Source organism: Dendropsophus ebraccatus, chromosome 3, assembly GCF_027789765.1.
Source record: "Dendropsophus ebraccatus isolate aDenEbr1 chromosome 3, aDenEbr1.pat, whole genome shotgun sequence".
Lineage (NCBI taxonomy): Eukaryota > Metazoa > Chordata > Amphibia > Anura > Hylidae > Dendropsophus > Dendropsophus ebraccatus.
The window spans coordinates 18,639,110-18,666,582 of NC_091456.1; the positions used below are offsets into that span (position 1 = coordinate 18,639,110).

The window sequence follows — 27,473 nt, forward strand, 5'->3', positions numbered from 1 at the left end:
AACACTAAATACACTCTGGAAACTTATACATTTTTAAAACTCCATTTTAATAATATGGGGGAGTTTTATCAGGCTGTCTTATAGTAAGATTCTCTTTGTTGTCCATATGAAAGAGGTGTTCCACTCAGGTAAAATGCATGTTAAGGCCATGCTCCCACTCTGTAAGACACCGGCCGTTCCATGACCCGGCCAGGTCACGGAACGGCCAGTGTCTGAGAAGATCATGCTGGCCTTTACTGCAGTATCGGCCAGATGCTCTACACTGCCGTTGAATTCGGATGCGGGCGCATCTGTGTACGCCCACATCCGAATTCCCTACTGCACATAATGGAGCGTGTGGCCAGAGCCGCACTCTTTATTGTGTGAACGGACATGTCAGTTTCTTGCGGCGCCACTAGGGATTCGGGCTGGAGTGTATACTATGTGTATACACTCCGGCTGGGATTCCTTAGAAGGCAGCTCAAAGTAAGTTCCGTAGTAATCATGGGCATTGTTACAACGGCCGTGATTACTACAAAACTTCCGCAGTGGGAACATGGCCTAAATCATATGCTCTCCTGGAGACTAACAATTCCTTCCATACATGGTATTGCCTTTCCTGTCTCCTTCCCCCAGTTCCGAGCTGCTGCTTTCTGCTAAAGACAGAAAACTGTGTGTGAGTTGTTCTTTCCATCCCTTCCTCCCCCCCTCCCTTTTGAGACACCCTATGTAAACAGTTTCTCTTGGTGGCTGTTTCAATACTATGTAAGGCTGGGAGGGTTAATTACATTAAGGGTCTGTCCACACGTACAGACTCGCAGCGTAAATCTCGCTGCGAGTCTGTCAGGTCCTGTCAGATCCCTTTCACTACATACTCGCAGCAGTCTGAAAGACCTCTGAGTGTATGTAATTCTGCTGGCCCCTAAACCCCTTCGGCTCCTGCTCTGCTGTGTCTGTATATACATTACCTGTCCTTGCTGCACGGTGTCCCGGCATACTGCTCTCCCGCCCAGCCAATCAGTGGCTGAGGCTGGGCAACACACTGATTGGCCGGGCGGGAGAGCAGGACGCAGGGACCCCGTGCAGGAGACAGGTAATGTATATACAGACACAGCAGAGCGGGAGCCGAAGGGGTTAAGGGGCCGGCAGAATTAATACACGCAGCGGTCGTTCAGACCGCTGCGAGTATGTAGTGAAAGGGATCTGCCAGGACCTGACAGACTCGCAGCAAAATTTACGCTGCGAGTCTGTAGATGTGGACAGACCCTAAGGGTGGGTTCCTGGCGTCTGGTTGGCGGAGCAGGATGTCCAGATGGGGGCTGCCTTTACATACTCGCAGTGGAATGACAATTCCACTGCGAGTATGTAACCTCATTGTAAGTGACAGTGAAAGCATCCACAGCAGATTTCGCTGCAAACTTACAGTGTAAAATTCAATGCGCATATGTTATGTTTGAACCCATCAGTTAATTGACCTTAGATTAACTCTCTCGCATTACACAGGTGCAGAGACAGCAAGGCTGGAAAACTGAGCTGTCGCAAAAGGGAGGGGGGGAGCGGAGTAAATAGTTTACACACAGTTTTCTGTGTCTTCAGCAGAAAAACCGGCAGCTCAGAACTGGAAAGAGGAGATTGATAAGGTCATGACAATATAGAATGAATTGTTACTCTCCAGAAAGGGGGGGATAATTTAACTTGTATTTACCTGAGTGACATACCCCTTTAACCAATCACAGCTTAGCTCTTGTGATATGAAAGCTGAGCTGTGATGTAGGCAATTTATACCAATTACTATTTTACTCCCTTTGATAGTTCTGGGACTTTTTTAGGTTTTTAGGATAATATTATGGTCCTATCGACATCTCATAAATAATAAAGAAAAAAAAATCTGTCTAGTAACTCTTCATAAATCCAGCCGGCACGCTGCTGAAGGTCAGAGAACAGTGTTCTGATAGAAGAATCGGATAAGAACTGTTTACATTAGAATGATTTTGTATCCAAATGTTAACATTTGGTTTGTTACATTGTAACCGTGTTGCAACTAAAGATCCTCTCCGCCAAGCCGTACCCGCTCAATGATCACACCAATGCTTTTACCAATGACAGGGGTAATGACAGCAGATCGATTTTTTTTTTTTTTTGCCCATTGGTGATTATTGCTTACTTACATTTGCATCTTATTTACATATTATTTAGCACAATTAATCACACATGCTGATGTGAAGGATGCTCTGTTCTCTTGTATAGGAAGTACAATAAAAAGGCACATGATCATTCATTGTAGGAATTGTGCACCAGTCTGTAACATAAAATTCACCAGCAGAGAGAAGCTTTTCATTCGTCTCCTACTGAAGTACAAACGCTTTCCAGTCTTTTAATCCTCCAACTTTGACGTGCTCTGCCCATCTCTTCCTTTTGGTATTTCGACATAGGATCCGTGTCAGCCTAGCCACGTGTTGGGATGTTCAGTAGTCCATGAACAAATGGTACAAAATGTCTTCTTTTCTCGTTTTTAACCAAGAAGGCATCTTTGTTCTCAGGTCGGATTAGAACATCTTTTCTGCCATAAACCATCAATTCCGACCATGTTTTATCCAGTTTCTTATAATCCATTTCTGTCCTGAGCATCTCTGCACCACAAGTCTCAGCCCAAAATTAGCATCCTTGGACATCTCCACTTCCAGACAGCGACCTGTGTCCCGACTGACGATGGGGCTATTCTGCACAAAGGATAAGAGAGCAAAGTTTGTAATCTCTGATATTAGATTTTGGATAAAAAAAAAAAAAAAATACATATAAAAGAACCAAATCTCTATATTGTATTTATTTCTAATAAAATATAACTACACTATAGCAATAGGATGAATAGTCCAGAAGACCTTGACAAAATGAAGAAGGGCAAATGGACCAGTAGTTTCTGGAAATAATGTCCCATTCCTCTGCTTAGGCTTGGTTCACACTTGGTTTTGCAATCCGTTTTTTTTCATCTGTTTTTGCAACAACGAGAAAAAAAAGATGGAAAAACTGATGCAATTGTGTGCATCCGTTTTGACCCGTTGTTCCATTTACTTCCATTATAAAAATAAAAAGGGATCAAAACTAGAGATGAGTGAACCTGGAGAATGCTCGAGTCGATCCGAACCCGAACTTTCGGCATTTGATTAGCGGTGGCTGCTGAACTTGGATAAAGCCCTAAGGCTATGTGGAAATCATGGATATAGTCATTGGCTGTATCCATGTTTTCCAGACAACCTTAGAGCTTTATCCAAGTTCAGCAGCCCCAGCTAATCAAATACCGAACGTTCGGGTTCGGATCAGCTCGAACCCGAACCTGGTTTGCTCATCTCTAATCAAAACAGATCTTTTTTTTTTTTTTTTTTTATGTACACAAAAACGTAGTTGACCTTATTTTTGTGAACGTAAAAAAAAAAAAAAAAAAAAAAAAAAAAAAGGATGCGTTTTAATCATTTTTTTTTAATAATGGAAGTCAATGGAAAAATGGATCAAAACAGATGTACACAAATGCATCTGCTTTTCCATCTGTTTTTTGTAAAAACAGATAAAAAAAACATTGCAAAAACGTAGCGTTATCCCAGCCATATTCTTTATATAACGATTTTTGTTTTGTGTTGTTTTTAATATAGTAATCATTAAATTCGTTTAATATATTCATTTATATTCAATAGATCTAAGTGATGTGACCCTCATCTATATTATGTGTGTCCCTCATCTATGCCATGTCCGCCATCATCTATAAGCTAAAATGTGTGCTTCTATTCTATGGCAGGTGTGCATAATAATGTATGTTCAGGGTTTATAGCACAAGATCTATGTCTGTTTCTCTCAACAATATGCCACATACGGCTCAAGATCTCAAACCGTGAAGCTCGCCATATAACCTCAGTATTGACCATATGCACCATGTTTCCAATAAACATCCAATCTGACAATATTGTCAACATATCTTAACCCCTGAACAATACAGATTTGTCCGCCTGTGGACTCCGCGCCGAATCCCACCTGCTATCTCTTTCAATGGGAAGCCTCGCACGCCTCCGCTCTCTGCGCCTCTCCGCTCACAGAATTGATAGAGATAGCAGGCGGAGTCCATGGGCGCATGATGCCATAAGCTGATGCCCCTGTGTCTGCTCCCTCTCCTCCGTCCCCTGCTGCTGTTACTGTCTTGTGACGAATAGAGAAGATATCAGGCGATACCTTTTGGAGGCTAACTGAGTATATTTGATTGTAAGCTTTCGAGAGTCTAGCTCCCTTCGTCAGCCATGATGTTATACAAAACTGAAAAAATCACAGACTTATATGCACACTAGACAGATCTCATCAAAGGATTTTAGAAACTTTAAAAATAACAAAATGCAATTGTGACAGCGGCAGGGGAGAGAGGGGAGGGGGCAGAGCTCACAGGCGCGCAGCTTCCCTCCCGACCACCGCCAGCTGTAGAGGGAGAATTCTCTGTCAGAAGCCCTATGGATGCTACGGTTGTACTGACTGCAGTATCTATAGGGTTAACTCTCAGCACCGGAGTACGGCTCCGGTGCTGAGAGTTGAGGCGGGTCTCCAGCTATAACTGATAGCTGGGACCCGCCGCGGATGACACAGGCGCAGCACCTGCGCCTGTGTCATCCTGCGGCGTGAATTAACGTTGTTGCAGCATCAGGCATAGGCTGCAGCGACGTTAATTTACTGCCCAGCGGCGGGAGAGGGTTAACTAGTTCAACATTATTAACTAGCACTGTACAATTTTTGCAGGTCTGCAAAATAATATGGATTGCGGATGCACTATGGACAATTATTTTGCAGATTGGGGACGAAATTGCAGACATGAATGTATGAGTCAGAGAAATCACTGAACATGGGATTGAGGCCTTTGTTTTAGCTGTTGGCAGCTGGTATAGGGTCAGGGTTTGGGTACACTCTGCTAGTCAGCCCTGTGGCTGTATACATTTTCATACACTGGATATTACATTCATTCCTGGTTTATAGCAATTTGGGGAACTTTGCTTCAATATCTGGCGATATTTAACAACGTCTCACCTGTGTGAAATCCCAGAGTTTCTGAGCTGGTCTTGGGACGTCGTCACATTTTTTTAGTGTTGGGGTTCTTCCTTTCCCATCATCAATGAGACACTTTGTATCTGGTAAAAAGGCCGTAGAGCCAAGGGGACCTAACTGCAGCAGCCCCTCAGTGCTGTATCGTACCAACTGTATGAAAACAAAAGGGAAAACATCAGTCAATGGCTATCCTCTCGCCTTCTAGCTCTTGATATGCAACCTGTATGGACAGACTGGAATTTTTATCATCTTACTTATTTGTTGGTGGCTTTCTCATTTGCATTGCTCTATATAAAGGGGTAATCCGGTGGCGAAAAATTATTTCTAATTTACTGGTAAGTTACACAGATTTGTAATATATTTACATTTAAAACTTTAAGTTATCCAGTACTTACCAGCTGCTAAATGTCCTGCATGAAGTGGTGTATGCTTTCCAGCTCTGCTGCCACCTCTGTCCATGTCAGGAACTGTCCAGAGCAGAAGAGGTTTTCTATGGAGATTTGCTCCTGCTCTGGACAGTTCCTGACATGGACAGAGGTGGCAGCAGAGAGCCCTGTGTCAGACTGGAAAGAATACACCACTTTCTGCAAGACATACAGCAGCTGATAAGTACTAGAAGATTTAAGATTTTTAAGTAGAAGTAATTTACAAATCTATATAACTTGATTTCATTTAAACAATTTTTTTTTTGCCGGCGTGACCCCTTTAAGGTGTTCAGCTTTTTCTCCAGGGGATATCATTTGCCCCCTGTGACCACTCTGAACAGTTAAACAATGACTTTGTTTTTACTCACCAACACTGACAGTGGCTATGTTCACACAATTTTTTTTCAGCTCCGATTAAAATGACGTCATTGTGAGGCTAAAATAACGGACGTTATTTAGTTGTCTGGCCTCCCCTTTATGCAATAACTGGTGTTTGCACATTATTTTAGTTTTGTTACTAATTGGCCTTTGAGTGTGTCTTATTTGAAAAGTCCATTGAATTTAATAGTAAAAACGGAGAAAGGACGGTGGAAAAAGAAAAACTGCATGTGAACGACTAATAAAAAACGTCCGCTTTTTGCAAGAGACGTCCGGAAATAATGATCATGTTCATTATTTTGACGGCCGCGGTAAAAACGTCCATTATTCTATGCATTGTGTGCATTGGACGTCCGTCTTCCTATTAACTTTAATGCATTGCCATTACAGTCAGTTAAATCTTGGCAAAAACTGACATTTTTGAAAATATCTAAATCGAGCGCCTTTACTCTTTTTTTGACATTGTGTGAACATAGCCAGTGATTGTTAACATCTTTTCCTGGCTGTATTGCCTGGACCACTGTATAATAACCATCCATTCCTGAAAACCCTTCCAGTTTGTGATGTCTCTGACAATAGGGAATAACTTAGCAGAAAGCACATGGCACAGATGGTGTAATGGCGTGACACCTGACACTGTTTTTTAGTGCATTTGTGGAGAAGTGAGACTGCTCATGGTGGGAAAGGAATCTAAATGTTCTAAGATAGAAATGTAAGATTTTTTTTTTCTATTTTCTTAACTTTTTAAAGTTTACATTTCATTATAATTTAGTGACAATTATTCCCTTAGCATTTAAGACATCTGTAGAGAATAAATCAGACATATTTATGCGAGTGCAGTATTTTTATTTTACTATTGAGTAGGTATTTCTGGCCATTCTGGCTTTTACCATCATGTAAAATGATTTCCTCAGCCAATGGTTAATGTGTACTTGAGCACTAAGCTGTTTAATTTTATATAATGAAACCATGGGGTTGATGGCTATACTAAAATTTTGTTTCAGTCTAGCCTTGCCAAGTCCCAAAAGTATGTCATTCTCTTTCTATAGGCAATATATATATATATATATATATATATATATATATATATATATATATATAGCATTAAAGTACTTAAGGAGGTACTCCAGGCTGGGGTTATTTTTTATTATATGGCCGGGGAGGGGTGGATATAGAGGCCGCCGGTCACTTATCCCCCCCCCCCCCCCCCGGTTCAAGCACTGGGTCCCGGATCCCGCCACCTTGTTCTCCCATCCCACTGCTGCTTCCTGGTCTTCTGGGGTCCCGCCTCGGCCGCTGAATGGCTGAGCTGCCTTGGGACGTCACGCTTGAGACGCAGCTTAGACCAGGAAGCGGCAGTGGGATGGGAGAGCGGGGCGGTGTGATCCGGGACCCGGCACTGGAACCGGGGAGGTAAACGACCGGCAGCCTCTATATCCACCCCCTCCCCAGCCATACGCTAAAAATACCCCAGCCCGGAGTACCTCCTTAAAGCGTAACTGTCATTTTTAAGAAAACAATAAATATCAATCGATTTTAGGAAACTCTGTAACAGGTAGTGATGAGTGAATAGTGAAATATTCGAATATTCGATATTCGTACAAATATCACACAGATATTCAAACGTTCGATCGAATATTCAATCCCATTAAAGTCTATGGGAACAAGTATTCGATTATTGAAAAACATCTATTAGACCACTTGGAGGTTCACCAAGTCCACAATGACACCTCAGGGAAATGGAAGGGGATTTGAACGCTTATCGAATATTTCTCGAATATTTGGCGTACTATTCGATAATATTCAATACTATTGACTACCTTACTATTCGATTGAATATCTATTCGATCGAACAGTATTCGCTCATGACTAGTAATAGGTTTTATTTAGCAAAAGAGTTTCTTTCTGTACTGAAAAAGCAGTTTTCCTAGGTCCCCCCTGACTTCAGAAGAAGCAGGATTTCTGTGTCCATTATGCTCTATGGAGAGGGGAGGGGCTGAGAGGAGTGAGTGAGTAAGGAGCAGTCCTGCACAGCACAACACCCTGCAATCTTCTCTCAGCAAGTTCCTAGATAAGCACTGACCTTTCTGCCCTCTCAATCTGAACATTAGGTGCCCAGACACCAAACAGCTACAAACAGCTGACCTTCATGACTCTTCTTTCTGCTTACTCATCTACCTCGACCCCTCCCCCCTCTATTGGATATATTGGACACAGCAGAACCCGTCTTTACTAGCTTTATCACTGGCATAACAAAGATGCCCTTTGTTATGCAACAATTCAGTCAGTATAATGTCACTGTGTGGTTACAGAGGTTTTGGTGCTGCGTGACAGGAGAGCTGACCATACAATGTGAGCCCCCCCCCAGCATTCTCTGCTTCTGAATGTGGACGTGCTGCAGCTGTACACGTGTGCAGTGAAGGGAGACGCCTAGTGGTCATGTGTATAATATTGATTTAAACAGAAAAAACTAAAAAAAAAATATCTTGCATAATTGTTTATTTTAAAAAAATATAATTTTCACGACAGTGCTTCTTTAACCCCTTCTGGACCGGGCTAATTTTCGTTTTTGCATTTCCGTTTTTTCCTCCTTGGCTTAAAAGGCCACAGCAGTTGCATTTTTACACCTACAGACCCGCATGGAAGTTTTGCATAAAATATGCTGCAAAAAAAAAAAATTATATGCGTGGTTAAATTGAAAAAAATAACCAAAACAATTATTTTTCCTTGGGGGGGGTCTTTGTTTTTACGCCGTGTGTCCTATGGAAAAACTGACATGTTATATATGTTCCTCAAATCGGTACGATTAAAACGATATGTAATTTGTATAACTTTTCTTTTATCTGATGGCCTGTAAAGAATTCAAACCATTGTTAACAAATACATGTGTTCCTTAAAATTGCTCCATTCCCAGGCTTATAGCGCTTTTATCCTTTGTTCTATGGGGCTGTGTGAGGTGTCATTTTTTGCGCCATGATGTGCTCTTTCTATCAATACCTTGATTGCGCATATACGACTTTTTGATCGGTATTTATTCCAATTTTTCTGCATGTGATGCGACCAAAAATGCACAATTTTGCACTTTGGGATTTTTTTGCCGCTTACGCAGTTTACCGTACGAGATCAGGAATGTGATAAATTTATAGTTGGGGCGATTACGTACGCGGCGATACCAAACATGTTTATTTATTTTTATTTATAACATGGGAAAAGGGGGGTGATTCAAACTTTTATAAGTGGAGGGGGCTTTTTATTAATAACAACACTTTTTTTTTACACATATACTAGAAGCCCCCAGGGGGCTTCTAGTATATGCACACTGATCTCTCATTGAGATCTAGATCGAGGAGATCAGTGTTCTATTGCTTTTGGCTGCTGCAGCCAAAAGCAATAGAATGCCGAGCCAAGATCAGCGCCATTACAGCGCAGACCACGGCCAGCACCAGACGTGGAAATTGCTCCTCTGTGATAATGGGGCAATCTTCCCACTAGACCACCAGGGAACAGCTGCAGTAAGTCTTCAGACTGCTGCATCTGAAGACTTAATTAGCCGCTGCCCGGGCTACTTGCTGCACCCGGGACCATGGTGGTTCAGAGCTGGGTTACCGTGCGGCCCCGCTCTGAACTTCCCCACCCGCGCGAGGACATACAGTTACGCCCTTGTGGGGGAACGGGTTAAAGGACTAAATAAAGGTCAAGAGGGAAGAGTTTTTAATGAAAAACTGAACACAAGAACAAGGGGGCAAAGTGGGAGGTCAGTTGGGGGGAAAAATGAGAAGCAACAAGAGAAAATATTGCTGTATAGTCTGGAGGAAAGGGGGACATGATCTAAACCTTTAAATATGTTAAAGAACTAAAAAAGGTTCAGGGGGAAGTGTTTTTAGAAAAAAAAACTGAGCTCAAGAACGAGAGGACACAATGAGAGGTCAGTCGGGGGAAAGATCAGAAGCAACGTGAGAAACTTTACTATCATTTTACTGAAAGAGTAGTAGATGCTTGGAACAAACTTCCATCAGATGTGGTTGGTAAATTTACAATAACTATATGTAAACTGCCTGGTATAAACATCTATCTATCCTAAGAGAATAAAAAGGAAAATACTAAAAGGGCAGACTAGATGGACCAAGTGGTTTTTTGCTGCTTACAGTCTTATATGTTTCTATGTTTTCTTTTCTCGTTTTTCTGTCTCTATCTTCTGATTGTAAGTTTTCAGTCCTTTGTTATGGAGGCAGCCATCTTTCCTTCTTTTTAACAGTATTTAAAGATACACTTTACGGAAAGTCATGGACAAAGGCACAATGAAGAGACCACTAGAGCCTATTCACTAAAGTGGGAGCATGTTCTATGCATGCCCCGTGACCCTTGCAGATGTCATTCTACAAAAAGACAGAGCAGAGCTCTGAGCAACAGCTATTGTGACTGGTGTCTTATCTATATACTGGTGTCAGTGCATCACTGTCATGATAAGAAGGAGAGTGATATGTAACAGGAACCCTCAGTTTATTATTCGGCAATATTTGAAGTGTACCAGTCATTATGAATCTTTACCTGGTTGGGTATGTTCCGTTCAGGAGCCTTATTGAATCAGATGAGGGACCCATTTGTGCTTGTGCTTGGGACCCATTTACCATCACATTATAATATAAAGAACAGAGTTCATCTGCTGAAATACTAAGAAATTATATTTTGCTCTCTCTACAGCCCAAACCCTAAAATAAACCGCACGGCTATAAACTATTCACGCCTCAGACACTTTGAAATGGACAAACTATGGATTTAAAAATGTAGCTCTAATGTGTGTCGTCCATTTATGCTTTGTGGAATGATGGAAACAGACAATACAAAGTAGTACTCAGTCTAATCCTCGAGCAATGCCTACAGAGCAAGATCTCAAGAAAATCCGGGCTCAAGAACAAGGGGAGTGGATCAATCAAGATAAATGAGACGTTGGCCGACTAAGCCATGTGCTCGAGAAGGGATTCTGGTGGGAGTCTGATGAGTGCGTTAGGCCACGCAAGGTTGACAGCTATTCTTTATTTTGTGTACTGTGACCACACAACGTCTTTTTCTTGGCCGTTTATTTAAAGTTATACTGTCCCCTCCTTTCTGTATGAGGACTTCTCTACACAGCTGTAAAGCCTAAATTCTGAAGTTTTCATACCTTAGGGTATGTTCACACGTACCGGATCTGCAGAGGATTTCTCGTTGCGAATTCGCAGCGAGACCCGCTGCAGATCCTGTATTGTGAAGGTTAATGGGTCCCATACACAATGCGTGTATGGGACCCATTCAGCTTCACAGTACAGGATCCGTAGCGGGTCTCGCTGCGAATTTGCAGCGAGAAATCCGCTGCGGATCTGGTATGCATGAACGTACCCTTACTTTATTATGGATTGCTTGGTCCAGTGGAAAATGCTTTTTATTGTTGGTGGTTTGTGCCACCTAGGGGGAACTTCATGCCTGTAACACCACTTAGCCCCATCCACATCGGCACCATAGCCCCCGCCACTCTGTGACTTTATTGGCCTCTTGCCCCTGCCCCCTCGGCAGCCATTGGCATGGGCTGGCCTAGAGGTCTAGGCCAAACCCTCTCTAGATCGGCCAATACAAATGGACACCGAGGGGGCAGGGTTTATACGCCGTCGAAGTCATGGAGGGGCGGGGCCTACGGCACCAATGTGGGCGGTACAGAAAGGGGGTGACAGTATCACTTTAATAACGGCCATTATTTCAAAATAACATCCCCAAAATCTTCTCAAAAGTCAGGGGTCATCTTATACGCTTTGGAACCGGAAAAAACGTATGAAGGGCAGAGCAAGATGCAGTGGTGCTGTTCCCAGAAAAACATACCTCTTTCGCCCGCCTGGCCGCCCTTGTATCCTACTGGTATTACTTCACCTCCTTCTCTGCCTCTCAGATCTCCCTGCTATCTGATTTTTTTTTTACTAATTTTTATTTGTTGTGCGTTGGGGGTCAACTTATACGGTGAGTACAGTGGTACCTTGGTTTAAGAGCGTTTTGGTTTAAGAGCTCACATTTTTTCAAAATTGTGACTTGGATTAAGAGCATTGCTTTGGTTTAAGAGTGGATTTGGATTACAAGCACGGCCCCGGAATGAATTATACTCGTAATCCAAGGCACCACTGTATTTCCCAAACTCTTTATTTTGACTGGAAAAGTGGGTGTCGTCTTATATACCGGAAAATACGGTATACAGTTTTCCGCTCTGATAATAATACTTGGCTAAATATACAAATAAACTCTTTCCAGCGTTTGTCAGTCAGGGTCTCTTTACAAAAGGAATAATATACTGCCGAGAGACATATCTTTGCTGAGAAGGCAGCGTTCACCAATAGCCATTATGAAAACAAAGTGTTCAGCTGAGCGTTATCTTAAATTTATAGGGCAGCGCTGCGGTTGGTAATAGGAGGATTTATGCTCGGATAAATACAGTTAAACAGAAAGGAAATGCTATTAAGATTTGTTGGGACAATAAACTAGAGGAAGAATATTCTTTTATAGATAATGATAAGCTCCATGAGGTTTTTCATGTCTTAATTACATAAATACACATAGCTTTCCATTACCTGAATAAAGTAGAATCCTTTTTATTAAAGTTTACTTCTTCCCAAATGTATAGTGTATTTATGTATATATATATATATGTGATTTATCAAACATGGCGTAGAGTGAAACTGGCTCAGTTGCCGCTAGCAACCAATCAGATTCCACCTTTTTATTTATATTTATGAGTCTGTGAGGAATGAAAGGTGGAATCTGATTGGTTGCTAGCGGCAACTGAGCCAGTTTCACTTTACACCATGTTTGATAAACCTCTCCCATAGTGTTTGTATGAAAAATGAGAACAGTCATTATTAACAAAACTCAGTACTCATAAACTTTGTTCACAGGACGTAAAACAGCGGCCTTTGTTTGATGCGGCTGTTTGCAGTGTCAAACAACGGCCGCAGTTTTACATGTTCCTGTGGCCAGGGGTAGAGGACACACCTTCCATTTCTGAGTCACCTGTTCAGTAGGGACATAGCAGGTTAGATCTGTCTTACCTGCTGATAGTTCCTCTTTAGGGAACGTTCACACTTACCGGATCCGCAGCGTCTTTTCTGCTGCGGATCCGCAGCAGATCCGCAGCAGATTTCATTTAAATAACTGAACACAGCATCAAATCTGCACCATCAAATCTGCTGCGGATCTGCTGCGGAACTTGTAGGTGTGAACGCACCCTAATTAGGGTGCGTTCACACCTACAAGTTCCGCAGCAGATCCGCAGCAGATTTGATGGTGCAGATTTGATGCTGTGTTCAGTTATTTAAATGAAATCTGCTGCGGATCTGCTGCGGATCCGCAGCAGAAAAGACGCTGCGGATCCGGTAAGTGTGAACGTTCCCTAAAGAGGAACTATCAGCATATGAAATATACATATACTGACTGAAATATACGTAGTGTGAACGCAGCCTAAAAGTTATTTAAATTGAGAATGTGAAATATAAATGACTCCACTCAACATTAAGGAAAAAAAAGGAAACCTGAAATTAAAAATAAAAAATGAAACAGTTCCATGTATTGTTTACCTGTGACGACATGCCATGGCAGGGGTACAAAATGGCTTTATTGTCATCTTCAGAACCTTGATCCAAACAATATCCTGTAGCTTTACTGTTACGAAGCTGAAATAACACAAAGAGGCAAAGATTACATATGGGTAATAATTACTAAATAAAAACATAATTTTGTAATGAAAACTAAATCTGTACATAATGCAATGCATTTTATAGGTTTACAATGTTTTTCCACTTAACAATAGTATTCAACGGACCTGTCAAAATGTTCAGGTTATGCAAACCTGAACGCTCAGCGTTTGATTCTTTACGGCTGCAGAAGATGGATGCCGCCCTAGAGCTTCCAAGAATACACCACCAGTGGCCTGTAGCTGTATTCATGTTTTCCAGGACTCCTTAGGGGGCATCCAACTTTTGAAGCCGCAGGGAATCAAATGCCAATTGTTTTGGTAATGTTTTGCAAGGAAGGACATAAAATTACGGGTAGGAAAACACAAATTGGAATGCCGAGAACCCATATAGCATTATAGTGTCTGCATAGACAGGATTGTAGCAGTGACACTCACAAAGTAACATACAAGATCAAGCACAACTCAACAACGTAACAAATCAATAATGGATTATAAACCTTCTTGACCTGCCACATTCTGCAGAATCCTTTTGTGGAGCTGTGATGTCCCACTGTGGGTGTTGCTATTCTTTACACCCCTTGTAAAAGTCTGTACTTATCTGTGATTTTGCTATAGCTGTTGTGTTATTAAAGATGACCACTAGATGTCACTATAGTGTGTAGCTAAGGTCTAGAAACTGCACGGCTGAAGTAAATGAAAGGGTTATTGTTTCTGTATGTACCAGATTCTGTTGTCCAGTAGGATTTCTTCTTTCTTTTGCCCTATTCTCTCTTCTCTATCTCGTTCTCTTATTGCACTCTTTCCAGCCAACCACAGCACCATAACAACATGTTGAAAGACAAACGACAGCAAAACGGTCGAATACGAACGATAATCGTTCCATGTAATAGGGCCTTGAGTGGGAAAGACTTCTGTCACTAAAGGAGTTATCCAGCATTAGAAAAACATGGCCGTTTTCTTCCAGAGACAGCAGCACTCTTGTTTCCAGTTTGGGTGCAGGTTTTGTAACTCCATTGAAGTGAATGAAGCTTAATTGCAAACCGCACCTGAACTGGAGACAAGAGTGGTGTTGTCTATAGAAGAAAGTGGACATGTTTTTCTAACACTGAATAACCCCTTTAAGTCCCGCAGAAGAAAGTCATGCATCATGGTGCAGATTCCTTGATGGTGGTCCACTCTTGGAGAGCAACAAAGGACAGAAGACCTTCTGTGATAATCCAGAGACCCAGTGCGACTGGCAGGAGCTCAGCCATGTGAATCCAAAGCACCTGAACCAGTCAAGAGACGTGTCGGTGCCATCTTAGGAGTCCCCAGAATCAAAAGGTAAGTGGAGGTTTAGCTGCAGATTTCCTTCTCTTGTGCATTCTAGATGCCACGGGCAAGTAGTTCAAGCAGGTGGGTATCAAACTAGGCAAATGCTGAGGCCAGTAGTCACTGTAATAGCTGGCTGCGCACCAAGCGTGACGTTTAGGCATCCATCCAGAGCAAAAGCCAAGCCACATACCCCGTCTCGGCTTTTTATACATATTTATTATATGCGGCTTTTTTGAAAGCAGCCTAACTTTTGTACATCTCCACCTCACTCCATAGGTGGTGAACAAACCAAAGAAGAAATTCATTATACATTACCCAACAATTTGAACATTGGCACTAGGGATGGTCCGAACCTAGTTCGTTGCGGGTTTGTACAAACCCGAACTCTCGGAAATGATTCCCGCTGTCTGGCCGCTCCGTGGAGAGGGTGGATTCAGCGGGAGGACCGCCTGGAAAACTGGGATACAGCGATAGCCATAGGCTGTATCCCAGTTTTCCAGGCGGTCCTCCCGCTGTATCCACCCGCTGCATGGAGCGGGCAGACAGCGGGAATCTGATACCGAGAGTTCGGGTTCATACGTACCTGAACCTCGGCAGTTTCCGACCATCCCTAATTGGCACAATAAAAAATTGGTAAAAAGTGCAAGCTCGAAATATGGGTAAAATGTAACAAATTATTAATTTGTAATAAATTATAATTTAAACGCAAATGTGCCACTAGTACATCGCTGTGTGGTTTCTTACAAGAACAGATCGGCATTGGTTCGGGGATGCTGGTGCTGCAGAGCTTTTTTTTTTATCATGACCCGGTTTCCGTGCATGGCACCAGTCCGTTCCCGAGCACCGGCCTGGCATGAAGCACTGGAGGCAGGCTAGCTGGCCCCCAGTGTGACAATCTCCCCTCTGTGACTAGGCTCCATTGATTCTAATCGAGGCCCCTCACAGAGAGGAGGGGAGATCGTGACACTGGGGGCCAATGGGCCAGCCCCCAGTGCTTCACATCGGGCCGGTGCTCGGGAATAAACCGGCACCACGCATAGGAATTGGGCCACGGTTCAAAAAAAGGACTGCAGCACCAGCATCCCCGTGCTGGTGTTGGTTTATTCATATGAAAAACAACAAAGTGATGTACTAGTGGTAGATTTTCTTTAAAGCTACAATTTTGTACTTTTTTAAAAATTGTTTTATTGTATATTTTTGTTGCCAAATCTAAAGTGTTTTTCAAACTTCAGCAATCTTTAGATCTTTAGACATTTTTTTGGCATGTTTTACCTAGGCTTCTACATAAATGGCAGGAAAAAAACATGTAGAAAATGACACTAAACAATAAAGAGGCAAAAAAAACACTAAAACAGTCTCTCCTGATGCATTTTATTAAAGAATACTGTATAAGGAAAGTCATGTTTCAGTTCTGTACTGTACTTTTCATTGAATTCATATTTTTGACAGGTGTAATTGTGCAGCTACTTATTAGTTTACTTTACAGTATAATTATCATTTTAGTCAGTAGAGAAGTCTGAATTGGTTTTAAAATAATGTGCAAGGAAAAAAAAGCGATGCATTTTTGTATAGATTTAAATATATACAGTAGTGATGAGCGAATATCTATTCGATCAAATAGTAAGGTATTCGATCTATCAAATATTATCGAATAGTTCGCCGAATATTCGATAAATATTCGATAAGCGTTCCAATCCCCCAGCTTCTGGTTTTTACCTCTAAGTGGTCGAATAGATGTTTTCCAATAATCGAATACTTGTTCCCATTGACTTTAATGGGATTGAATATTTGATCGAATATTCGAATATTCAGGAGATATTTGTACAAATATCGAATATTCGAATATTACGCTATTCGCTCATCACTAATATACAGAATTTGATCGATGCCCTTTACCGATCTGAATCACTAACTTCAGCCAGCCGAGATTTTCCGTAACACGAGATTTTCAGAAAGTTGGTTACGTTGCGATCACTGTTCTGCTAAAATAATATGGATTGATGGATAAATAGCCAGTGCGATTTTGGACGCCTCCTTAGCTCTTACCCTCACATCAAAAAGACGTTCCATCTCCAGCATTGTTATCGACGACCATCTATGCAGCTCGACTAATGATTGGGTTCTATAATTGTAATGGCTGTCTTCACGCTTTGCTGTTCCAGGACACTTTGTATTTGTTTCATGACCTTGTTTTTATACATGATAGCAGTGACTCGGTTACTCTTGTCAGCATGGAGAGATGTGGATTTACAAAGATATGTATTTGGGTTAGTCATACAGCTCTGTAGTTTTGTTGCCTTGTATTTCATTGTAGGTCACGTTCTGCATAGACTGAACATCGTACTTTTGATCACATTTATATCCGGAATTTTGTGATTTTATATGTATTGTTAGATTGAAAGCGTCAAATAAGAATATTATAGAATTAAAGTAAAATGAATTATTTTTAAGTTTTTATGTTAAACCTATTTTTTGTAAGGATTTTAGTTTTTTTTTCTTCTAATATTCCATGTTACTGTGCATAATCCTGACATCTTAAAGTTTTGACTCTCAAGACTTTAAAGGGGTACTCCGGCAAAAGATTTTTTTTATATATTTTTTTTTTTTTCAAATCAACAAATTTGTAATTGATTTCTATTTAAAAATCTCAAGTCTTCCAGTACTTATCGTCTGCTGTATGTCCTGCAGGAAGTAAGTTTTTTTTTTACTAGTTTGACACAGTGCTCTTTGCTGCCACCTCTGTCCGTGACAGGAACTGTCCAGAGCAGGAGAGGTTTTCTATGGGGATTTGCTACTGCTCTGGACAGTTCCTGACATGGACAGAGGTGGCAGCAGAGAGCATTGTGTCAGACTGAAGAAAATACACCACTTCCTGCAGGACATACAGCAGCTGATGAGTAATGGAAGACTTGTGATTTTTAAATAGAAATAAACAAAAAATCTCTATAACTTTTTTACACCAATTGATCTGAAAGAAAAAGAATTTCACCAGTCAGCCCCTTTAACCCCTAGACAACCCTGGGCACCTTTCACCAGACGACGTTGGGCGTACAGGTACGTACAAGGTGTACATCCCACAATGAAGCGTGCTCCGGAGTGGAGCGCGCTTCATAGCAGGTGGGGGTTGGGCCCTCACCGTTATTGACAGGCTGCACCGATGGCGCTGCTTCCTGTCATTAACCCCCTAAACGCCGCACCTTGTTCGCAGCGTTTAAGTGTAAGTGACAGGAGCAGCTCCTGCCACTTACCGATCAAGAACCCCATAGTGTGACTGCGGGGGTCCAGATCGTTGTGCCGGACTGCTGGAGGTCTCTTATCTTCCTCCGGGTGGTCCGATCGGCGCTATGCTCATTGAGTCTGCCACAGGAAGCCCCAAATACCTTAGATTAATGACATTAAGTCAATGCAATCCAGATGGGCCAACTGGTCTCCTCACATAGCACAACACAGTCACCACACCTGGTCACTGTCTTCCTCATTTGTGTTGAACTAAGCAGCAATAATACCAGCACACTCTTCCTCCATACAGAACACCACTGTTGTGCTGGTTGCTGGGGACAAGATTTTTTGAATACCACCTATTAAATATTGATGGCTTATCCTAAGTAAAACCAGTGTTAGGCTATGTTCACACAACGTTTTTTTGAGCTCCATTTAAAATGACATCCGTCATTTTGAGTCTAAGGGTGCTAACACACAAGACCGATGCGCAGCAGATCAGCAGCAGATTTGATGGTGCAGATTTAATGCTGTGTTCAGTTATTTACATCAAATCTGCTGCGTATCCGCTGCGTATCTGCAGCAGAAAATTCACTGCGATATGGTGTGTTTGAAGCTACCCTAAAATAACGGACGTCATTTAGCTGTTGTAACGCCTGGAGTAGTGGATCCACTGGGCCGTCACCAGCGATGGCACTAACCTCACCAGGGAGCGGAGTCTAAGGGGCCGCTGGTTTTCACCAGAGCCCGCCGCAAGGCGGGATGGACTTGCTGCGGCAGGCGACCCCCAGGTCGCTACCCCTGGCTTGGTTGCTAGTGACGGCAGGCAAGGCGTGGCAGGAGCAGTAGGCAGGAGATGGTGCTGGCAGAGGATAGTAGACGTGCTCGCAGGTGGCGGACAGGACTCAGGAACAATGGGAAGGCAGCGGGCAAGGACTAGGGACAAGGACTGAAGACAGGAACAAGGGACAAGGACTAAGGTCAGGAACAACAGGGAGCTGGGCCAAACGCTATGGGAAGCATATAGAGGCTCAAACCCCTGTAGTGGGGCAGGGTTGGAATTTATAGGGAGTGATTGTGTGCAACACCAATTAGAGGCGGACTGGCCCTTTAAATCTGAGACAGCCGGCGCGCGCGCCCTAGGAGGCGGGGACGCGCGCGCCGGCCGGCACAGACGGAGACAGGAGCGGAGGAGAGGTGAGGCGCCCCCAGGGGCCGAACTAGCAGCAGCGCCGGGTCCCTGCACAAGGACCCCGGCGGCTGCATGGGGCAGGAGGAGGTCGCGGCGGCGGCCCGGAACACGGGACACCGCCGCGGCCGTGACAGCTGTCTGGCCTCCCCTGACGGTTGTTGGTACATTATTCCAGTTTGGGGTTACTAATTGGCCGTTGGGTGCGGCTTAATTAAAAAGTCCATTGAATTTAATAGTAAAAACGATGGAAAAAGAAAAACTGCGTGTGAACAACTAATAAAAAACGTCCGCTATTTGCAAAAGACGTCCGAAAATAATGATCATGTTCATTATTTTGGCGTCCGCAGTACAAACATCAGTTTTTTAATGCATTTTGTGCATTGGATGTCCGCATTTCCATTAATTTCAATGTAGTCAGTTAAATCACAGCAAAAACGGACGTTATTTTAAATATAAAAATTGTCCGCCTTTTCTCTATTTTTGACGTTGTGTCAACATAGCCTTAATGTGCGTTTTTTCTCTTTCATGTTCATACATTGTATGTTCATACAATGTCAAAATTATTGAATAGCCGGCCAATTTTCATATTTAAAAAAACTTCCGTTTTTGCTGTGATTTAACTGACTGCATTGGCAATGCTTCGAAGTCAACGGGAAAGTGGACATCCAATGCGCACACTGTATTGAATAACGGACCTTTTTTCCCCCCGGGCGTCAAAATAATGAACATGATCATTATTTTCGGATGTCTTTTGCAAACAGCGGACGTTTTTTATTAGTTGTTCAAAAACAGTATTTCTTTTTCCACCATTCTTTCTCAGTTTTCACTATTAAATTCAATGCACTTTTCAATTAAGCCGCATCCAAAGACCAATTAGTAACTAAAACTAGAATAATGTACGAACACCAGTCATTGCACTAAGGGGAGGCCAGGCTGCTAAATGACGTCCGTTATTTTAGACTCAAAATAACGGACGTCATTTTAAACGGAGCTAAAAAAAACGTTGTGTGAACATAGCCTAATATCTGTTTGTATTTTATATAAGTAAAGGAAGCTTCATATAATATGCACAGCTTTCCGTGTCCATATAATATTAGCATGCACTAGTTACTGGCTGGCTGGAGACTCTGATAACCAGTGACAAGCTTAGCGTCATGTGCAATTACAGTAACTTTGGTAATAGCACTGGGGGGCGGGAATCTTTCTCTCCGCGAGATCCTTGGAGTAGACTGTCAGAGCATGCTGAACATAATTCTCTCCACAGCCTGAGGACTCCGAGTGGGCTGATTGTATCATGTAACAAAGTAACGTTACATAATGAAGAACTAAAGGGCTTGAGAAATGGAAGTAGACGTCTCTTCTGTGATCCTGGCTTTGTTGCCAAGAGGAACTGAAGAGAACATGAGGCAACTGTATGAAATAATCAGAATAATGCGCCACTTACAACCTAACAATAACGAAGGATCAGTCAATAAAACTGGGAGGGAGAAACACAAAAAAACTGCAGTATAGGTTATATATGACTGCATAAAACATGCTTTATATAATATATGCTCCATGGAAATGGCGACATCTAGAAAAAATAGTCCTGGAAATCGGAGAATGGATAGATATAGTTATATGCAAACGGTAAAAAAATGGAAATAAAATATAATATAATATTCATTTTGATTTATTTAGCATTGAGTATGAGCTCCATGCACAGACATACATACATGTATATGGCTTAGCATGCTATCAATAAGTTATTTATGGTTTGCCATCCTTAAAGGGAATCTGTCACCAGGACAATGCTACAGTATCTAAGCTATCGGCATCTTGTTATAGAGCAGGAAGAGCTGAGCAGATTGATATATAACTTTACGGGGAAAGATTCTGTATAACTTGTAACTTGCTGATTGAAATCCCTGATCATTCTGTGATAAGGAGTCCAGTGGGCGGGGTCTCTCAATCAACCGGACACAAATGTCTCCGCTGCCCTGCTGCTCCCCTCTCACAGCATGAGTATCACACACAGGCTGAAGCAGAGCAGAAGAAACATACCCCCCCCCCCCCGCCCCCACATCATTCAGAAAGATTCCACATTCCCCTAATAGTTCTGTATATTATAAAGTCTCATATAGTCACAATGACTAGTAATTTAGGCAATACAATTTATAACACTATACAGTACTGGGGTGCCTATACATTGGCAAGTTTTTTTTCTCAGAACTTTGGGTTTAAGAAAGTTATTTAGATTTGCTTCTATTTAAAAATCTACAGTCTTCCAGTTCTTATCAGCTGCTGTATGTCCTGCAGGAAGTGGTGTATTCATATAAACTAGGGATGGTTACGAACCCGAACCCTCGGTAATGATTCCCGCTGTCTGTCTGGATCAAGCGGGAGGGCCGCCTGGAAAACTGGGATACAGCCATAGCCATAAGCTGTATCCCAGTTTTCCAGGCGTTCCTCCCGCTGTATCCGCCCGCTCCATGGAGCGGACAGACAGCGGGAATCTGCTGCCGAGCGTTCGGGTTCATACGAACCCGAACCTCGGCAGGTTCGGACCATCCCTAATAGAAACATAGAAACATAGAAGATTGTCGGCAGAAAAAGACCACTGGGTCCATCTAGTCTGCCCTTTTAGTATTTTCTTTCTTATTATCTTAGGATAGATATATGTTTATCTCAGGCGTGTTTAAATTCTGTTATTGTGGATTTACCAACCACCTCTGCTGAAAGTTTGTTCCAGGTATCTACTACTCTTTCAGTAAAATAATATTTTCTCACATTGCTTCTGATCTTACCCCCAACTTACCTCTCACTATGTCCTCTTGTTCTTGAGCTTAGTTTTTCACTAAAAACACTCTCCTCTTGAACCTTATTTAGTCCCTTAACATACTTAAAGGTTTCAATCATGTCCCCCCTTTCCCTTCTTTCCTCCAGACTATACAGATGGCCCCAATCCTTAAGTCTTTCCTGATATGGTTTATGCCTCACACCCTCCACCATTTTTGTAGCTCGTCTTTGGACCCGTTCTATTTTATCAATGTCCTTTTTTTAGGTGACGTCTCCAGAACTGGACACAGTATTCCAGATGTGGCCTCACCAGAGCTCTATACAGCGGGATCACAATCTCTCTCTTCCTACTGGTTATACCTCTAGCTATACACCCCAGCATACGATTTGCTTTCCCCACTGCCTGGTTGCACTGGTTACTCATTTTAAGGCTGTCCGATATCACTACCCCTAAATCCTTCTCTTCTGAAGTCTTTTCCAACACAGTACTGCCGATGTGATACTCGAATAGAGGATTCCTCCTCCCCAAGTGCATTATTTTACATTTGGAAACGTTGAACTTCAATTTCCACTGTTTGGACAACTTATCTAGCAAAGCTAAATCATTTTACATATTACTGACACCTCCAGGAATATCAACCCTATTGCACACTTTTGTGTCGTCAGCAAACAGACACACTTTACCTACCAACCCTTCTCCTATGTCACTTACAAACATATTAAAAAGAATAGGACCCAGAACAGACCCTTGTCTGACACACTGCTCTCTGCTGCCACCTCTTTCCATGTCAGGAACTGCCCAGAAAATTCTTAAATAGAAATTACAAATCAATATATCATTCTAACACCTGTTGATTTATGGGGGAAAAAAAAAATAAAAATCGCACAAATATCATACTCACCTGCTCCAATTCCCAACAGAAGCCAATCTGGCACTCCAGTTCTGCATCACTTACCACTGCTTACCAGTTTATGTGATTCAGTACTTACCCACTTTTGCCCATGATTGGTTGAGTAGGTGGTTCTTGCAAAGTCCGCGCATCACAGGAACAAGGAAGCAGTGCTGAGCAGTGAGTACTGGGAGCGTCAGAACAACAGCTGCAGGGGTTTGGGCAGGTGAGTATCTCTTCTTTTTTTTCATTTTTTTATTATTATTACACCTTCAAGAATGTTTTCATCCTATTGATATATCCAGGGACCTTTATTGTACTATAGACAAAGATCGAATGAACAGTAACATCCTAACATTAAAGATGAGTTCATTAGCTGCAATAGACTGCATGCTAGGTTGCTTCACTTCTGTATTGTGGATATAATAAAAATCAATGAAGCAAAAAAGCAAGTAAAATTACTTTACTAAGGAAATATTCCAAGATTTAGTGATGCTGATTACATATTACATAAGTGAATATTACCTAGAACTACTTTCCGCACTGTTCTCGACTATATCTGTAGTTTTAATACCAAAACTGTTCAAATTCTGCTTCCTGCCTGTAACATGCACAGGTTTGGGGAATTACTGATTCTCATTATTATCTTGCAGATTTGTCAGGCACCATAGGCTATGTTGCCTTTCACTATTGTACAAACACAAGCACATAATCTGCTGAGTATACAAAGTCTATAGCAATATGCACGTCCATCTAATAAACTGAGTTCTGAAGGACGCACATGCTCAGTCAGTCTCCCCACAGCCAGGTTTATCTGTGCCTCTATAGTAACAGTGTACGAGCAATCTGTTCCAATCTGTACGCAATCAGGCTTTATAAGGTTTTATGTTGTCTGTAACCATGAGTCACATACCGTAGGTCTGTAAGAAGTTTTTAATCAAAAGTATTCAGAAAATAGCTTCAGGTTCTTTGTTAAATAGTAACATATTCCATGTATAGTAATAGAAAATATACAGTGTTCCTCTGAAAATAAGGCAGGGTCTTACATTAATTTTTTAGGGGAATATTTTCAGGGTAGGTCATATTTTTTGAGAAACAGTACGCCCCTACACTGCAGTCCCACTCTATATGGTAGTTAGCCGCCATACTGTATGTCCCCCTTTTGATAGGTTCCTATAATGTAAGTTTCCCTGTAGTCAGGGCTCCATACTGTATACCCCCCTCCGTAGTTCTTTCCCCATACTGTATACATGCCCTCCTGAAGTAAAGCCCCCATACTGTTTACATCCCCCCTCTGTAGTTAGGCCTCCATACTGTATACACCCCCTCAGTAGTTAGGCCTCCATATTGTATACCCCTCCTCTGTAATTAGGCCTCCATACTGTATTCACCCCCTCAGTAATTAGGCCTCCATATTGTATACCCCCCTCAGTAGTTAGGCATCCATACTGTATACACCCTCCTCAGTAGCTAGGCCTCAATACTGTATACACCCCCTCAGTAGTTAGGCCTCCATACTGTATACATGCCCTCCTGCAGTAAAGCCCCTTACTGTATACACCCCCTCAGTAGTTAGGCCTCCATACTGTATACATGCCCTCCTGCAGTAAAGCCCCTTACTGTATACACCCCCCCTCAGTAGTTAGGCCTCCATATTGGATACCCCTCCTCTGTAGTTCTCCTCACTTCATACTGTATAAACCCCACTCTCTGCAGTAAGCCCCCCATCCTGTACACCTCCCTGCCTCCTCTGTAATTCTCCCCCCATACTGTATACCTCCCTGCCCCTCTTTAGTTGTTCCCCTATACTGTATACATCCCGCTCTGCAGTAAGGCCCCCTAATACTGTATATCCCCTCCCCCCTCTGTAGTTGGTGCATCTTCTTACCCCTCCTGCCTCCCCTACAGCTTGTGCTAAGCAAGTGGGGGCGGAGCACAACAAGCCTGGAACTGATTGGCTGATGCTCAACCACCCAGTGTCAGGGATCTGGTCAGCTGACTATATCTAGGGCTTATATTTTAAGCCTACTCCAAAAAGCCTACAAAATTAAGCTAGATCTTATTTTGATTCTCAATCTCAAACACGGTAGTGCCACTTACAGATGTATACAGCTTTACAAATAATATATATTACTAGAAATTTTTCTTACCTCCCCATAGTTAATAGTATTATTGTAAATCCTCATTTCTGGGTATACATTCTCCAGGTACCATTTAAAACTACGGCACTGCAGTTTATGTCGAAGAGCCAGTCTTTCCGAGACGTCGCCAAAGTCAACCCCTGGGTTCTTTCAAGAGAAAGTAAAGCCTGATATCAGGTTCCTGTTTCATAGCTCAGTGCATTATCTCGAAAACACTATGCAGAAAATTGCTTTAGGCTTGTACATCATTTAACAGACTGACTGAATCCTTGTGATACTGAAATCTAAGGAAGCATACAAGATGCAAAAGGAAAACACATTTAGGCAAATAAAATATTGATCACATCGTTTTGTTGCATTCTGACTCGGCACGTTGTTATTTATTTATGTTGCTTTATACCGGGTACAGTACAGCTCACACATGTACATCTGCACAGTCACTTTTATTTCTACTACTAGCTTTTTTCACTGATTGGGTTGATTTTTTATTGAGATTGTTTGCTCTCTTGGAAAGTCATGAAAAGAGATGAGCAAAGCAAATCAAGATTCGTTGTAAATCGCGCTGTCAATTCGCTTTGTTCTGTGAAGCAAATTCACTCTGATTCATTAGGAAAATTTGCAAAAGAGGAAAATGGCGGCCGCACATGCTGTCTGGAGTGTCACTGGGTGGGAGAAAGGGATTAACCATTATCTCTGGTGCCCGTCCAATCAGCTACAGGCCCCTCTGTGATGTCAGCACCTCCCCCTCTATATAAGGTGATTCGGTAACGGAGGCGGCCAGTTGGCTGTGTGTGGAGGAGAGAGCAGGATGGCAGCAGGCAGTTACAGCAGAGCAGGGAGAGACTAACAGAGATATAGAGATATAAGGAGAGAGGAGAGGAATGGCAGAAATTGGATGACTGACAGGCAGATTGGTTTTTTAAAAATTTGCCCTTCTGTAATAGAGTATTGAAGATACTATAGCTTTGGCTGTTTTCGATTCGCGAATATTAAGAGTTTAACCAAAAAATTCACGAAACTCGCTAAACGAATTTCCGGCTGCTTTGCTCATCCATAGTCATCTGAGTTCTATTGATTTCAATAAAACAACGGCCACTGTTGTGCACATGGTGTACTAACTATGGCTGTTGTTTACTGCTGCTGTACAAAATAATGAACATGTCTATTTTCTATTATACACACCCATTCGGCCAGCAGACCTCTCTGGGTGGAAAATAATGTTACTACGGCTGATGCAATATTGGCCAAAGGAATGTGTAAAACAGTGGCTGTTGTTTGACACCGAAACCAACGGCCGTTGTATGATGTTTAGAGATGAGCGAACGGGGTTCAGTTTCGAGTCGATCCGAACCCAAACGTTCGGTATTTGATTAGCGGGGGCTGCAGAACTTGGATAAAGCTCTAAGGTTGTCTGGAAAACATGGATACAGCCAATCACTGATAGCCGGGACCCGCCACAGATGACACAGGTGCAGCTTCTGCGCCTGTGTTATCCTTGATCCCAAATTAACGTTGTTGCAGCCTCAGGCATAGGCTACAGCAACATTAATTTACTGTGCAGCGGTGGGAGGGGGTTAAGGTGTTAAAAGGTACAGTAGGTTTTATCATAAAAAAAAAGATAGAAAATTCAATGATGGTTAAAAAAAAATATATTCATTATTCAGAATAATAATCCATCGGAGAAATAAAACTTACTGTCATTGGTATATTCCATGCCATATACACATGTGACTTGAACTCATCCATCCAGACTTCTGCAGCCCGTAGGGCATTACGCTTTGCATAGTAATCAATATCATTATTGTAAGGCTTCTTTGTGCGTTCAATATGGGCAACTCTGGAGCAAGGCAAAACTTCCATACTTCCCCCACACTGCCAAACCTGGAAAACAGATATAAAAAAATAAGACAAAGAGGACCTTACACGTATGAGAAAAACACAAAAAGTGACAATAAATAAAATTTCAATTTTTCTCCAATACATCTCATTGACAAATCTAATAAATTTCCTCTGTATTACAGGGAAACAGGTTTTATTTTTACATTCAAAACTATAGATCAAAATCTGGAGAGATTCTTCTTCTCTGAAAGTTGCCATCTGAGAGATTCTACATATCATCTGAATGGCAAAGTAGAAATTTTTGCTCCGATCTGGCCAAGACAACGTTGCCTGTTTTGCAGTTTTGTTGGGATGTTGGTCCGTAGAGTATGATAGAGCATTGGATTCCTGTATTTATTTATTCATTTGCCAAAAGCAAATTACAAACCTTGTGAATTATTTCCCCAGTTCGTCTAAATAGGAAGTGAATCAGCAGAACACAAATCGGGCAGAACGTTTCCTCACCTCCCGCCAAGAGTTTGACCTTTACTTTATCTACAA

General features: G+C 42.1%; 1 protein-coding gene across 1 annotated transcript in view; it reads right to left on the reverse strand.

The window, feature by feature from the left end:
- Positions 1-1,461: 1,461 nt before the first annotated feature.
- The window catches only part of GALNT9 (polypeptide N-acetylgalactosaminyltransferase 9), a 229,669-nt gene continuing 203,657 nt past the window's right edge, over positions 1,462-27,473 (reverse strand). The window contains exons 7-11 of the mRNA XM_069964032.1: positions 26,790-26,975; positions 25,104-25,241; positions 13,442-13,537; positions 5,032-5,199; positions 1,462-2,699 (exon numbers count right to left, since the gene is read on the reverse strand). Of these exons, the coding sequence (XP_069820133.1) occupies positions 2,553-2,699; positions 5,032-5,199; positions 13,442-13,537; positions 25,104-25,241; positions 26,790-26,975 (735 nt within the window). The 3' untranslated portion in view covers positions 1,462-2,552. The remainder of the gene's footprint in view (positions 2,700-5,031; positions 5,200-13,441; positions 13,538-25,103; positions 25,242-26,789; positions 26,976-27,473) is intronic.